We start from the raw sequence: 14,142 nt of genomic DNA on the forward strand, positions 1-14,142 counted from the left end.
ATTCTTCTACTGTTCTCAGGACAAAGCCTACGAGGAGCAGCAAAGAATCTTCCAAGACTCCGGACGAGCCCCCACAATGAAGGACTTGAGCGACATGAAGTACCTGGAGCAGGTCATCAAGGAATCACTGCGCTTGTACCCCAGCGTGCCAGCCTTCAGCAGGCTGCTTACCGAGGACATACAAATAGGTACAGCGAGGGCAGTCATCTCATGTCCGCCTTTATGTTCGAGCGGGTTCATGGGAAGGAAAAAAGAAAGAAAGAAAGAATGGTGTATGTATGCATGTATGTATGTGTGTGTATGTATGTATGTATGTATGTATGTATGTATGTATGTATGTATGTATGTATGTATGTACAGTATGTATCTATGTATGTATGTATGTATGGAGTATACAGAGTAAACCGTAAGTAATGCCATTCATTTTAGGGAGTTGTTCTTTGAGATATTTCAAATAAAAATGTTTAGTACAATTTTGATCGTTTTTGCTTCCTTTTCGAGATAAAAAAATGTTCCATATTAAACATTTCATAGCATGTTTTGGGAAAACCATTTAATTTTTTTTCAATAGGCTCACTTAATTTAAGAGAGCAATGTATTATAATAATAAATTAAAAATATTTTAGTTGCTTTTCTTTTAAATGTGTAGAAATTTGATCCCAACAAATGTAAAGGTACTTGGGAAGATTGAGGCAGTGCCCCATGCTTTATTCGCCTTGGCCTAGAATGAGGTGGTGTGGTCGACACCACGGTTCGACTGCATTTTACCCTCGAAAAAGACCCGGTACTCAATTTGATAGGAGGCTGACTGCTGAGTGAACCTGGGGGCCGTTCTGGAAGTTTTGCAAAGAGAGAATTCCGTCACCACCCAGGATCGAACGCTGAACTTTCCAGTCCATAGCCAACTGCTCTACTGAACAAATGTAATCTTGTAAAATTCCTATGCAGAGCGAAAAGCTACATTTGTTCGGATCAAATTTCTGCGCATTTAAAGGACAAAACTAAAATTGTTTCAATCATTTATCAATTGACTGAACATATTGGGAATTAAATCAATGGCTTTCCCAAAACACGCTGTGAAATATTTCTTAAAAACAATTTTTATCTCGGAAAAGAAGCAAAAACGAGAAAAATTGCATTATACTTTCCGTTTGAAATATCTCAAATAATAACCTCTGAATTAATGACATGACAAAACCTTTTTACGGTTCACCCTGTATATGCATGAAAACATCGTCTTTGGGCATGACGGGTGAGAGGGATGCCTTAGAGGGACCTGGATGGAAAGGTACTAGTGAAAGAAGAAAGAGAAACTGCAGACGTGTGGCAGAAAGGTTCAGACATGAAAGTGAAGACAAGAGGGAGGAGAGGGAGGGAAATGGAATTATATATGAGAAAAGGAAAATTAAAAAGCATGAGGAAGGAGAGAGGCGGAATCTCTGCTTCACTGTAACACTGTCGAGTAGCCCTGCGTTGAGCGATTTTTTTGACCAAAAAGTCTGACAGAAAAAAATATTCATAATGAGTTACTGTCCTTATATGATGAGAATTGCTTTTCACTTCAAGCTGTCTATAATTTATTAGATTTTCTCTGAAGAGTGGAAAAGTACGTAACACCGGGTCGATCGGTCAGAGGAGATTGTCACAGAAGTAAATGTGCAACAGGTTGGCGATTTGATCCGAGCAAACAGGATGAAGGAGACGATGGGAGCCAGGAAAATCACAGGTGATGTGTCTTGGGTGCAACAGTATCACCCCGAGATAAAGCGTGCATCAATGTTCGGATTAAATCGCCAATACTATACTTTGTGTGTAGGTGCCGCTATATTTTATTTTATTTTATTTTATTGCTTTATTTTACGACGCTGTATCAACACCTAGGTTATTTAGCGTCCGAATGAAATGAAGGTGATAATGCCGGTGAAATGAGTCCGGGGTTCAGCACCGAAAGTTACCCAGCATTTGCTCGTATTGGGTTGAGGGAAAACCCCGGAAAAACCTTAACCAGGTAACTTGCCCCGACCGGGATTCGAACCCGGGCCACCTGGTTTCGCTGCCAGATGCGCTGACCGTTATTCCACAGGTGTGGACGCAGCTATCTTGCAACTGCTGCTTCTTTGTGTCGCTTGTGCTCATATCGATAATACTGCCGTATATATGGATGGCAGTTTGAGGTGCCTCATTCCAAAATGCAGGTCACTACTTCAACTTGTAACTTACTCGTTTCGTTGTTCCAGACAACTACACAATTCCTGTAGGATGCGCTCTGAAGGCACATGTCTACAGTTTACATCGCAATCCTGACCAATTCCCCAATCCTGAGAAGTTCGACCCTGATAACTTCCTGCCAGAGAGGATAGTGAAGAGACATCCTTACGCCTACGTCCCCTTCAGTGCTGGGCCGAGGAATTGCATTGGACAGAAGTTCGCCATCCTCGAAGAGAAAACTGTCTTGTCGTATATTTTGCGCAAGTATAAATTACGATCTCTGGATCAAAGAGAAGATATAAAAGAGGTAGCAGAACTTATACTGAGGCCGGAGAACGGGATTCGACTCTGCATCACGCCCAGGGACGTGTGAAGATTTATTTTACTGTGACTGTCCAACGCTCAGTATCAGAAAAGAGCTCAGATTTTATATTCAATATTGTTAAAACACTTTGATATATTCATTTTTTACACAGTCCTACTTATACTGACAAGATCGTTGATGTCGACTTTAGATTATTTTTTTTTAAGTTGTCAATAATATCAAATATTTGAGATGAATTTCTGATTTGCTGAAGAAGAAGAAGAAGAAGAAGAAGAAGAAGAAGACGATGAATGCAGGCCACCACAACCATCAGTGTAACATTTATGATACATTACTGTTGGGCTAAGTGCAGAAATAAACCAGAATCAATCTGTATAAGTCCTTGACTCCAATATTGTTTAAATGGAAACCAATTTCGACAGCAGATATAGCCTACCTAAAATTGCTTCTAAAATTGAAATTGAAAATATATATAAGTATATAATATAAATGGAAATGCAATATTTCTTAGTTGGTTATTTAGCGACGATATATCTACTACTAGGTTATTTAGCGTCGATGGGATTGGTGATAGCGAGATGGTATTTAGCGAGATGAGACCGAGGATTCGCCATAGATTAGCCGACTGAGCTACGCGCCGGTGGCTATGGAAATATAATAAAAATAGGTAATTGTCTATATTCTTGGACCACTAACATATTGCAGAAATGAATACTTGTGTACAACTGTATTAATATGAAGAAAGGTGATATGGCGAAACTCGATGTAATTTATTAAAAGCTTGCGACTATGTGTCTTATAATATTCATATTTCTAAATTTTATTATAATGGAATTCGTGACATGAAATGAAACTTTCTACCTCATATCTGTATAATTGTTCTTAGGTGATGGAGTCTATGTTTTAATGGTGTATCTTCTCAAATAAGTACAATTAAATCTGGAGCTCCGCAGAGACCAGTTCTCGGTCTTCTTTTTGCTGATGATTCTACTTGATATGCATTAGGTAAAACTTTAGAAAATGTAGACATACTTTTTAAAACTTCTTTCAGAGACGCAGCTAAATGGTTCAATGCTCATAAAGGCATGTTCTTGAGGATAAATATCAACATAATGTAAAATTTTTAAGTACATTTCAGATTTTAAACTGACTTCATATATACGTTTTTTTTTTTTTTTTTGTGTAAGATTATATACATTTGTATGCCTGCTATTACACTTAAAGGGCCAAGTATCGAAAATATATTTTAAACAGGCTTATTATGCTTTTCTCATAGCATTCTATCATACGATTTATTCATACGGGGCAATGGTGTTGTAGTGTTTCTGAAGTTTTACTTTTGTAAAAGAAGGCTTTACGCATTGTAACCAAAGTTCTTTCTATGATTGTCACTGCACGTCTTTATTTATTAGAGGGAGAACATTTACAATATAAATTTATATGTTTTAAATTCTATAACTAAAACAAAAAAAATAGTTGGTTACTATTCAAAATCCAGGTTCATAATCAATTATCACATCAAGGCACAATTATTTCCTCGTTTCACCCAATGGCAGGTAGGCGTTATTTATAGTCCCAGATTTATTGCGTTTATTTACTTTTAGTTGCACTTAATTTTACATTTATTTATATTATTTCATTACTGCAATTATTTCAATGTTATTACTGAATATGATATATCACTGCGATCGGGTGTATTGTTTATTGTTTAGTCAAAGGTCCGAAGACAGGTCTGAACCTCACAAGTGATACCAACAAGGCACCACTTACGAGGCAACTAGGCCAGAAGATAATGGGGTAGGGTGGCCAATTCCTTTCCTCCTCCATTGCATACTTCGCCGACTAGCTACATATTACTCTGGTCAGATTTCAGATGCATACAAACAATTATTGTACTTCCTCTGACACATATCGTCAAGTGATATCGAGTATATAACCAATTGCAATGATAATATATACATACATACAAAAATCAGAACTTAGTTTAATTCAATAACTATGTTTACGTTTAACAAATTATTATCAGGTGATTCTGTTGATTGTAATAGACTTATGTTGTTTTAAAGAGTTGGTTAATCTTATTGTAAACCAATACTATAATGTGAAAAGGTTTTTTAATTTTGTAATTAATTTTGTTTTTAAATAAAATTTTTGTAATTTGCTTCATATGTGTTTGACTTTGTCCATAGTACCTGTTCGATACTGATCACATAAAACAAACATTCAACTCAACAGATCAGTTGGTGCTGAGAGTTATACAGACGAAGATTGTGAGAAGAAGAGCCAAGTAATACGTATAATGTAGAAAAGTATATATTTTATTAATATTGTATTCTAACGAATACACTTTCCTAAGACAATAATACAAATAGGCCTACATAAACTCTGAATAAAAGTTTGTAATATTATCTGCGCTCACACTCTTAGAGATCGCTCAGTTTTCCAGATTTGCAAATTTCCCATTGCCAAAGTTCTCTGCCTACTCTAACTTCTACACGAAGAACAAGCAATACACAGTAGCAACGAAGAGTGCAAGTTCTACTCCAAACTCTAGTTCAACCCCAAACTGTAGTTTCTTTTTTCTGAGGGAGGGCTTATTTTACGACGCTGTATCAACATCTCAGGTTATTTAGCGCCTGAATGAAATGAAGGTGATAATGCCAGCGACATACGCAAACTCCTTTATTAGTGCAGGTAAGAGGAAAAAGTTGTTGAGCCTGTGCAGTTTTCAAACTAATATGCTTGAAGTTTCAACGTGGACTAGTACGACACACCCCCAGTCACAATTTGCCAAATTAGTGGTTTTTCCACTAGTTCTACCGGATTTTAGATACATCTTATTTAACGGAGAAAAATAATTGTCATGCAGAGTTTAGCTGTTATTTAACTGCTCACAGTGCAAAGAAACATTTCTTTACATTGATAGCATAATAATTCAGGGGAATTTCATTCTAGCCTGGCTGTTTTCTTGAACTTGTATTGGCAACACTGCTAATTATCATCGTCATTTCGTAATTTACCCAATACACTACGTAGGCCTAATTAAAATCCGGTAGAACTAGCGAAAAAGCCAGTAATTTGGCAGCTTTGGGACTTGCGGATGTGTTGTACTAATACATAGCTTCAACGGTGTAGTATACGTTGGAAATTCAAGCATATTAGATTCAAAGCAACATATTATTTTCAACAACTTCCCCCTCTTTATTTCTATCTGCACTAATAGCAAAGTTTGTCTATATCGCCGGACTTTTGAATCACTCTGTATATCTATTAACTAACTTGTCGCAAACATTGCGGGCCTCGTTGGTCATGTGGCCATAATGACACAGAGTCACAGCTGAGACAACACAGGACAAAACATGACAAGGGATAAACGTCAAATTTTGCGGCCGAATCTCTTCCACTGTCCATGCCGGGAATCGAATCATGGACCCATAAGCTGGGAAATGCATACGCTATTCACAAAACGCAGATAAATTTATTTACGCAAAGATATCTTTGAAATCCTCTTGTCCCAACTAGTGTCGTGGATTTCAAGCGCTATGTTCGGTTCAAGTTTATCGAGCGCGACCAGAAACAAAGTCTGCTTTGAAGAAGCGGATCTGTCCAGCTCGCTCGAATTTGCCCCTTCAAGTTTGCTGGCCTCTCCTACCCTCACCTCCCAACCTTTCATGAGTTTAGCTGCGTAAGGATTTCAGAACAAATCTTGTGAAGGTCAATATGGTTGTAAATACAGTTAATTTTGTTACAAAGTTATTATTAAACATTAACAAAAATGCACATATAAGTAAATCACAATTTTTTTAATTCTTGATAGTGTTTACTATAAGAACGGCTGACAGAAATTATAATTACATTTATCATATAAAATTCAAATAAATCGCAGTTACTCAGCAGCAGTAGTAGGTGTGTGACTATATGGATGATGAAAGTAGAATAACGTGAACATCATAATATAAAATAAATTTCATAATTCCATAAAAATAATAGTTTCATTTTCATACTACACATTATTTTAGCTTATATTGTTCAACCTGTTAATAAATACAATAAGTATAAATTATTTCACTTTCATACTACACATAATCATCGTACATGGCAGACACTAGGAAGCACGGGTAATTTGGCAATAGTTTATATATTTATATAGTTTAAGATTTTCCGGTCATTGACAAATATGTTTACAAAATATGAATATATGCCTAATATTTGAAGTACAAAGAAACATTTATATACTGTATGTCTGAATTTCATAAAATTAAAATTAGCAAGTTTTAATTAAATTCTAATATTATACACTGCAACTAAGGATAATTGGCAATATTATGGTGTAATTTGGCAGTAGTATTTGTTTAATTTGGCAATAGATAAATAAACTGGATTAATCCAATATCAGATTATATTTTATAACATTACATGAAATGATTGTAAAATGGCAATAATGGATCGACCAAAGACAATATGAACCCTGAAGGACCAAACAAGTACTCATATTATCATCAATAGGCTTACAAAGACAAAAGTTGAAACTTAAAAACAGTGGATTGACCAAGGACAATTTCATTTGAACTGAGAATCAAACAAACACTCATTATCATTAATAGAACTACAAAGACAAAAGTTGAAACATAAATGAGTTGTATGAACATAAGGTACAAATTTTCTGCTGCCAGAACCATTGGTTTTCCCTTCTTGACATCTAGTACGTCATCAGGCCTCGAAAATATTGTAAGGTAGGTACCTCGTGAGGGTATTAAAATGCATTTTTTAGTGATCCGATGCCTTATAAACTGTCCATCCATCCTTAAGGACATTTCCAATTACTGAAGTCAATTCGTCCTTCGAATATTTTGAATACTTACTTGACCCTTTCGCCTGACATCTGCAACACCGAAGTATTTTAAATGAAGCTTTCAAAGCCTTGATACTGGTAGCAATTAGTTCAAGAAAATAATGTCAGATGGCAGAAACCCGCTGTATGAACACTATCCAACTTCCGCCAAGTTGCAAGATTTTACTTAAATAGTTAAGAAATTGGTCTAGAGAAATAAGCCCCTACTCCCGAAAACCTCATTTTTATTGAAATGTAATTAATTCACCTGAAAGATAAAGTCTTCGTTTTCAAAATTCTCTACCAGTCCGTTAGGATTCGCTTAAATCTCTCCATAAAAAATTCTACAGATCTGAGAGATACTGCTCTCTGTTGAATCGCATTCGTACTACGTCGAATCTGTTACGTTAAATTGGCAATAAATTCTGTATAAAGTATTGTCAAATTACAAGTACTGCCAAATTATCCGTGTCTGCCTATGTTCTGTTCATTTTGTCGAGTGTGACGAAGTTCGATATTCAATTTGCAGGAGGAGACCTGTCATATTTTGTCATTAATTTTGTTGCAATATAAAACTGTGTACATTCGTAAATTGTCAAATATAAATCTGTTTCTATTGTCACTCAAACAAGAAAATGTTCTTTTGATATCCCACGGTGTTATTGGTGCGATTTTGAGATAGTCTAGTTTTTATTTTTTATAATCTTGTGTCTGTTCACTATTTAGTTCATATTGCACATAAGAGAATTCCGAATATGCAGGATTTTTCTCAAGAACACTTTCATTCTTCAGTTTTAGTATAACCACAGTCTAGTATATACAGTCATGAAGCTTGTGTTGTGAGGGTACTAGGAACCATAGACTGTGCAGGTACTATTTCGCATTGTCTATGATGAGGCGATAGTAGCGATCCTAGCGGTTAACAACTATCTATGGATGCATATTTACTACGTATTGAGTTTCGTGACTGTATATACTAGATTGTGGTATAACCTTCTTATTGTTACCAACAGCTGATCGTATAGAATTTAAAGTACTTCACAATACGAAGGTAAATATTGTGTACTCATGATTGTTGGAATCGGCAATTTTCTAAATGAATTGTGTAAAATGTGAATTCTTGACTTTATGGAACGAAATATTCGCACATATCAGCATCCAACACAAGTCACATTAAAAAGTTACTAATCCAAAATCAAATCAGTAAATAATTTCAAATGTTGGATGTATCTTTTAGAGTCACAATGTTTTTTAATCATGACGATTATTAACTTTTATGTCCAACTAACACACTTTACACCATAATACTCCCTCCGTTCCAAAATATGGTATAGTAACAAACAAAACAAATTTGATTATTGCACATGTGCGCACGAAATGTTCCGCGGTGTGGTATTCTGTTCAATAGTGAAGGGACTATCAGACATTGTAGTTGTGAATGTTTTTAATCTTCTGTAGTACATCAAACTATAATATTTAAATAGTTCTTTACAACAGAAACCAAATGGGCACCTGCTGTGGTGTTCCTGTTGACAAAATGACCAACCCAGTTAATTTTGAATAGAACATCTAAAGCTCAACAGTCGTACAAAAAAGGCTTATAGTTTATTGAAATTTTTATGTTAAGCTAATTGGCCTCTCTCAAAACAAGGTTCGTTTTTCTTTTATTAATTTGACATAACAGATAATGAAATGTACCTAATGTTTCTGTTTTTCTTATGTTAATTTATTAAACAAATAAGTATCTAGAAGATGTATTAAAGCTACATTATATTACTGAGAACTTTAACAAATGTATACCATATTTTGGAACAGAATTAATTACATCTTTCTATACCATATTTTGTAACAGAAGGAATATATTTTAGTCTTTGACTGAAAAATAGTAATCTCCGAAGTCTTTTACAAGCACAGGCAAAGTTACAGATTTTATTGGAGGCATAATAATACACCTTCACAGTACCTTTGCTAGATCAGAGCTGTCAGAACTGAACTCCTTACGAAAAGTTTACATTTTTTTGAACAGAAAATAAGCTTGCTGTATCGAAACAATCTATCATAATCTAGAGAACCATACAAAATCCGCACCCATTAAATTTCGAATGAACAGAGCTCCTTCACGCGATGTGTTTAATTTTGCCTACGAATCTGAAGGTGCATCAGTAGAGTAAACAACTAACGTTGTCCGATAGCCAATTTTATTTAAACCTGTATCTAGGCAATGTTTGGTGTCCAGACTTCTGTCTCTATCGATCACTAATATAGGCCTATGTGAGAATGATATTTATAGACATATGCCCACTTATTCGTTATTTTATCTACACCTATGAGGCAAGAGTAAATTAGCACAATCATTTCGATTGAGATAAGAACTTCATTACCGCATCCTTTTGAATAGTAGCAACAAATACAATATGCATAAATTCAACTACAAATCACATTATAATCTATTTCTTTTAAATGTTAATAACACAATCTTTATATTCTTTTAAATACAGCCTATTCCTGATGACACAGAATATTGCGTTGAGTATTTTCTTCTAAGGACGTGTCGAAAGACAACATTTCCGACAAGAAAACTGGCACTGAAAGTAAGCGTTTCTGCACTGAATTCGGAAAATATTTTCCGTACTCACTTTCCACACGACTCCTAATAAATGCATGTACACAAGATCACTTTTTACAATGAACACCTTATTAATAATAATATTCGAACGAAACATGTCCGTAGTGATTTGCAAGTTTTTATTAGTGGTTAATATTGCTATTAAGAGTAAAATCGTTGGTTTCAATTTAATCAATAGAGTGCATTATTTTTAAATCAGATTATTGGATCTGATAATCCATCCATCCGTCCGTCCATTCATTCCATTCAATAAGATATTGCTGTTGATTGAAAAATGAAATTCCATGCAATATGTGTATAATATTTATTTTCTTTATACTATAAGAGCCCAGAGTTTGTAAGGCCCATTTATCTGTACAATTTGTAAGTACATTAGAATTCTTGTTTTTTATTTAGAAAAATGACCTGACAACATGAGCGTTAAAAGCAGTGAATATGATTTTATGCCGAAATAAAAAATATATTGGTCACTATTACAAGTATGCTCATATACTTATCACTAAGAGCCTATATAAATCCAAATCATACCACAAACATATTGATAAGATTGTGTCTCAAGATTGCCACTCCTTATTGCTAAAAGAAAGTGCACAATCATTAACTAACGAAATTAATTTATGTTACAAATTAAATCACTCATTCATTTCCTTCTGCATCACCTGTCCACGTAAAACAGGGCCGGCATGAGAGCGGCTCCATTTAATCAGCCAGAGCTGCTCTCGCTCCGGAAGGCACTTCAATTCCAAGCCAGAGCAGAACGCTCACGCAGTGGCGGACTCACATTACAGCTACCTTCCCTGCATTAATATAACAAGAGCCACGGTTGTTCTAGTCATTCAGTCTGTCAGTATATAATAGTTTATAAGGATATTACATCAATCCATTGTACATTACACACTTTATAACACTCTTATTAATTTAATGAAATAAACTTCGCTCTATGCACACACACAAATCATTAGGCTTATTTACATAACCTATACGCATATACTGCAACCTCCTCACCACGGTTCTACGAAACAGGTGTATGGCTTCCACTTCCCCTACTTGCTGTGGACAGAGTTCATCTGCCAATATAATTAAACAACGCTTGATGAAGTTACCTTCGTTGAATGTTTTCAATTCCTTTGCAATTTCGTGACAAATTTTGTAGCTAATTCTCATAGCCGATTCACTAAGTGCATTATTGTCATCCTGTTAATATATAATATAATATAATATAATATAATATAATATAATATAATATAATATAATATAATATAATATAATATAATATAATATAATATAATATAACATAATATAATATAATATAATATAATATAATATAATATAATATAATATAATTATGATATGATATATGATACGATACGACACGATACAATACGATATGATATGATATGATATGATATGATATGATATGATATGATATGATATGATATGATATGATATGATATATGATATGATATGATATGATATGATATGATATGATATGATATGATATGATATGATATATGATATGATATATGATATATGATATGATATGATATATGATATATCATAATACTTGTATAATTTAAAACTATATAGGCCTATTACTAAATGTATAATAACCGATAATGCAATGTAAATATCAAACTGATACTCTAATATAATGTACCTGAGAAACATTTTCTTTAAGTTGTATTAATTTATGGCGTTCATTACCAACATATTTGTCATATTCAGTAGCATGTTGTAAAGAATAATGTCGTTGGATATTGAACTTCTTAATCAGTAGGAGTGTTTTATGCCAAATTAAACACTTTGCTAATCCACTGCTCTCTACCAAAAAGAACTCCTCCTCTCATGATACATTAAACGCATTGGGAATAGCGGGACGGTTTAGTGTATGAGCGGAAGGTCCGTCTTCAAAGTTCGCCATCATACTGCAGAGTCACCACTGCACTGACACTGAATAACGTACAGTATGCATACATCAGAGCGCGTGCAAGACCCGCTCTTTAAAGCACACAGCGCTCATTTCTCAGAATCACGTAATGTGCCCAGCCCTGACGTAAAACTATATCAAGTATCGGAAAATTAAGAAACGAGCATAAGAGAAACCACTTTTCAAAGGCTCAAAGCCCGAAAGAATAATAGAAACAAACACAAAAAGAAACAAAATTTGTCTGTTAAATAATGCATATTGTTATATTATAATATTTTGGCTATCAGTGAAAGAACAAAGTCTATTAAGTACGTACAATACATTGCCGGTTTTGTCGGGAGTTCCAGCTTTTAAAGACACTATCACATTCCTTACTATAAAAGAATAATGTCCTTGGTTATAAATTTCAAGTAGAGAGAAGATTTTTGCCGAGTACCGATAAGCATTCCAAGCGGAAAGTTTCAGAAGAAATTATTTTAACGGTTTCGAACGTCATTTACATGCATACAAAATTCAAACAACATGTGGATGACGGCTGAAGATGTTAAAAAATTTGCTCACTCACTCACTCACTCACTCACTCACTCACTCACTCACTCACTCACTCACTCACTCACTCACTCACTCATACTGGCAGAGTTAAGGCCATAGGACCTTCTCTTACAGTTTACACTGTACCAGGTCACAAAGTACACAAGCAGTAAAATATAATGGATGGCCTACTCCAGGGTACTTACTAGTTGTTACATAAATTGAATCGGGGATTAAAGAAACAGCACATGTCATGAAAACTAAATTTTTCAGTAGACACAAAAAATGTTATTACTGGTGGTAGACCACATCATTGGTTATACAGTAGTACTGGCTTCTTCAGACAGAAGCCTAGTAGATGTGTCGTTTTATACCAAATTTATTTGAATCTAATGAATAGTTGATGAAATAAATCAATATACCATATATATATATACCCTATATATTAGCTTGACATGTGTTGTTTCTGCAAGGAATGAAAATTGTGGTATAATAATTTCAGTTCAGCTAAAGTTTATTTGTCAAATTAGGAATATAATATATGCATAGGCCTACTCTGTACTTAATAAATAAGTTCAGCATATAAATGGACTTATTTTTCCACAATAGGCCACTGAAGAATATTAGGCTATTGTAAAATTCTTGATATTCATGTGGTATGTAACGCATTAGTTTGCGTATATCGTCAAGCTGCTCTCTTTGAATTGGTACGAATTTGTCTGGATATGCCAGTGAAGAAGGTAAATATGGTTTTCTCCTTTGTACTTACAAGTAAACATTCTCATGGGGCCAGATAAAAGAATTAATCTTTTTCCTTCCATCATTTTAATAATGTCAAAAGAAGTGCTTACACAAATTTTGGCCACTCGAGCGCAATTACAAAGGTCGTAAAAAAAGTTTCCCTGGGGCCGTTTACAGAAAGAGAACAAAATTTCATGGAAAGTTTTAATGGAACATACAGCAATTATTGAGTTGTTTTTCAACTTATTCACCACCAGAATTGAGACATTTTTCATTCAGTGGGATCAATTTTTGTATCCTACTGTCGTAGATGCCTGCCGTCTGGAATCGGAACCAATGTGTCGGCACATATCTTTGACATGAGTTGTTTCTGCGCGCTTCCAGGATTTCACAGGTCTCCAAATCTGAGACGGCTATACTGACATACGTGGTTTCTGCATGGAATGATAGCCCTATATCAACAGTCCATGAAACTCGAATAAACTCATTTCTCCACAAATAGCGACATGTACTGTTTCTGCAAACTCTGATTCAATTATTGCAAGCAGTGTACTACCAAACGTTGGTGGATTTATTTATATTTGTCGTACACTTTTTCATTTGTAACTATTTTTTGTTGGTTTTAAGCTGGCCACGGTGTGTTTGCAAGTAAACAAAGATTACGTAAATGTGCACTAGTGGAAGCGAAAGTCCAATATGATGAAACATAATACGTCCGACATATAATCGAGACTACTTATGCATGGAAGGGAGAGTCTAATCCATGTTTCTGATAATGGCGGAGATAATAATGATAAAAATTCGCCGGAGTAACGAGTGGGCTCGTTATCACAGGTGACGCTTAGGCGTGAGTTCAAAGTGCGTCTGATAAGGTTTTTCCTAAGTGGAGAATATCACACATCATTCGCCAATTTCACCGAAGATATATAACCGAATACTTGGTACAACGTCGT

At 34.8% G+C, this 14,142-nt stretch overlaps 1 protein-coding gene and 1 long non-coding RNA gene across 5 annotated transcripts in view; one reads left to right on the top strand and one right to left on the bottom strand.

Moving 5' to 3' along the window:
- LOC138712130 (cytochrome P450 4C1-like) overlaps positions 1-4,699 on the top strand; it is a 74,819-nt gene extending 70,120 nt beyond the window's left edge. For all 4 annotated transcript variants that reach the window (XM_069843588.1, XM_069843584.1, XM_069843587.1 and 1 more), the window contains exons 11-12: positions 20-188; positions 2,238-4,699. In XM_069843588.1, coding sequence (XP_069699689.1) covers positions 20-188; positions 2,238-2,581 — 513 coding nt within the window. In that variant the 3' untranslated portion in view covers positions 2,582-4,699. The remainder of the gene's footprint in view (positions 1-19; positions 189-2,237) is intronic.
- The window catches only part of LOC138712145 (uncharacterized), a 204,356-nt gene that overhangs the window by 144,558 nt on the left and 45,656 nt on the right, over positions 1-14,142 (bottom strand). The window lies entirely within an intron of this gene.

Source organism: Periplaneta americana, chromosome 13 (genome assembly GCF_040183065.1).
Source record: "Periplaneta americana isolate PAMFEO1 chromosome 13, P.americana_PAMFEO1_priV1, whole genome shotgun sequence".
Classification (NCBI taxonomy): domain Eukaryota; kingdom Metazoa; phylum Arthropoda; class Insecta; order Blattodea; family Blattidae; genus Periplaneta; species Periplaneta americana.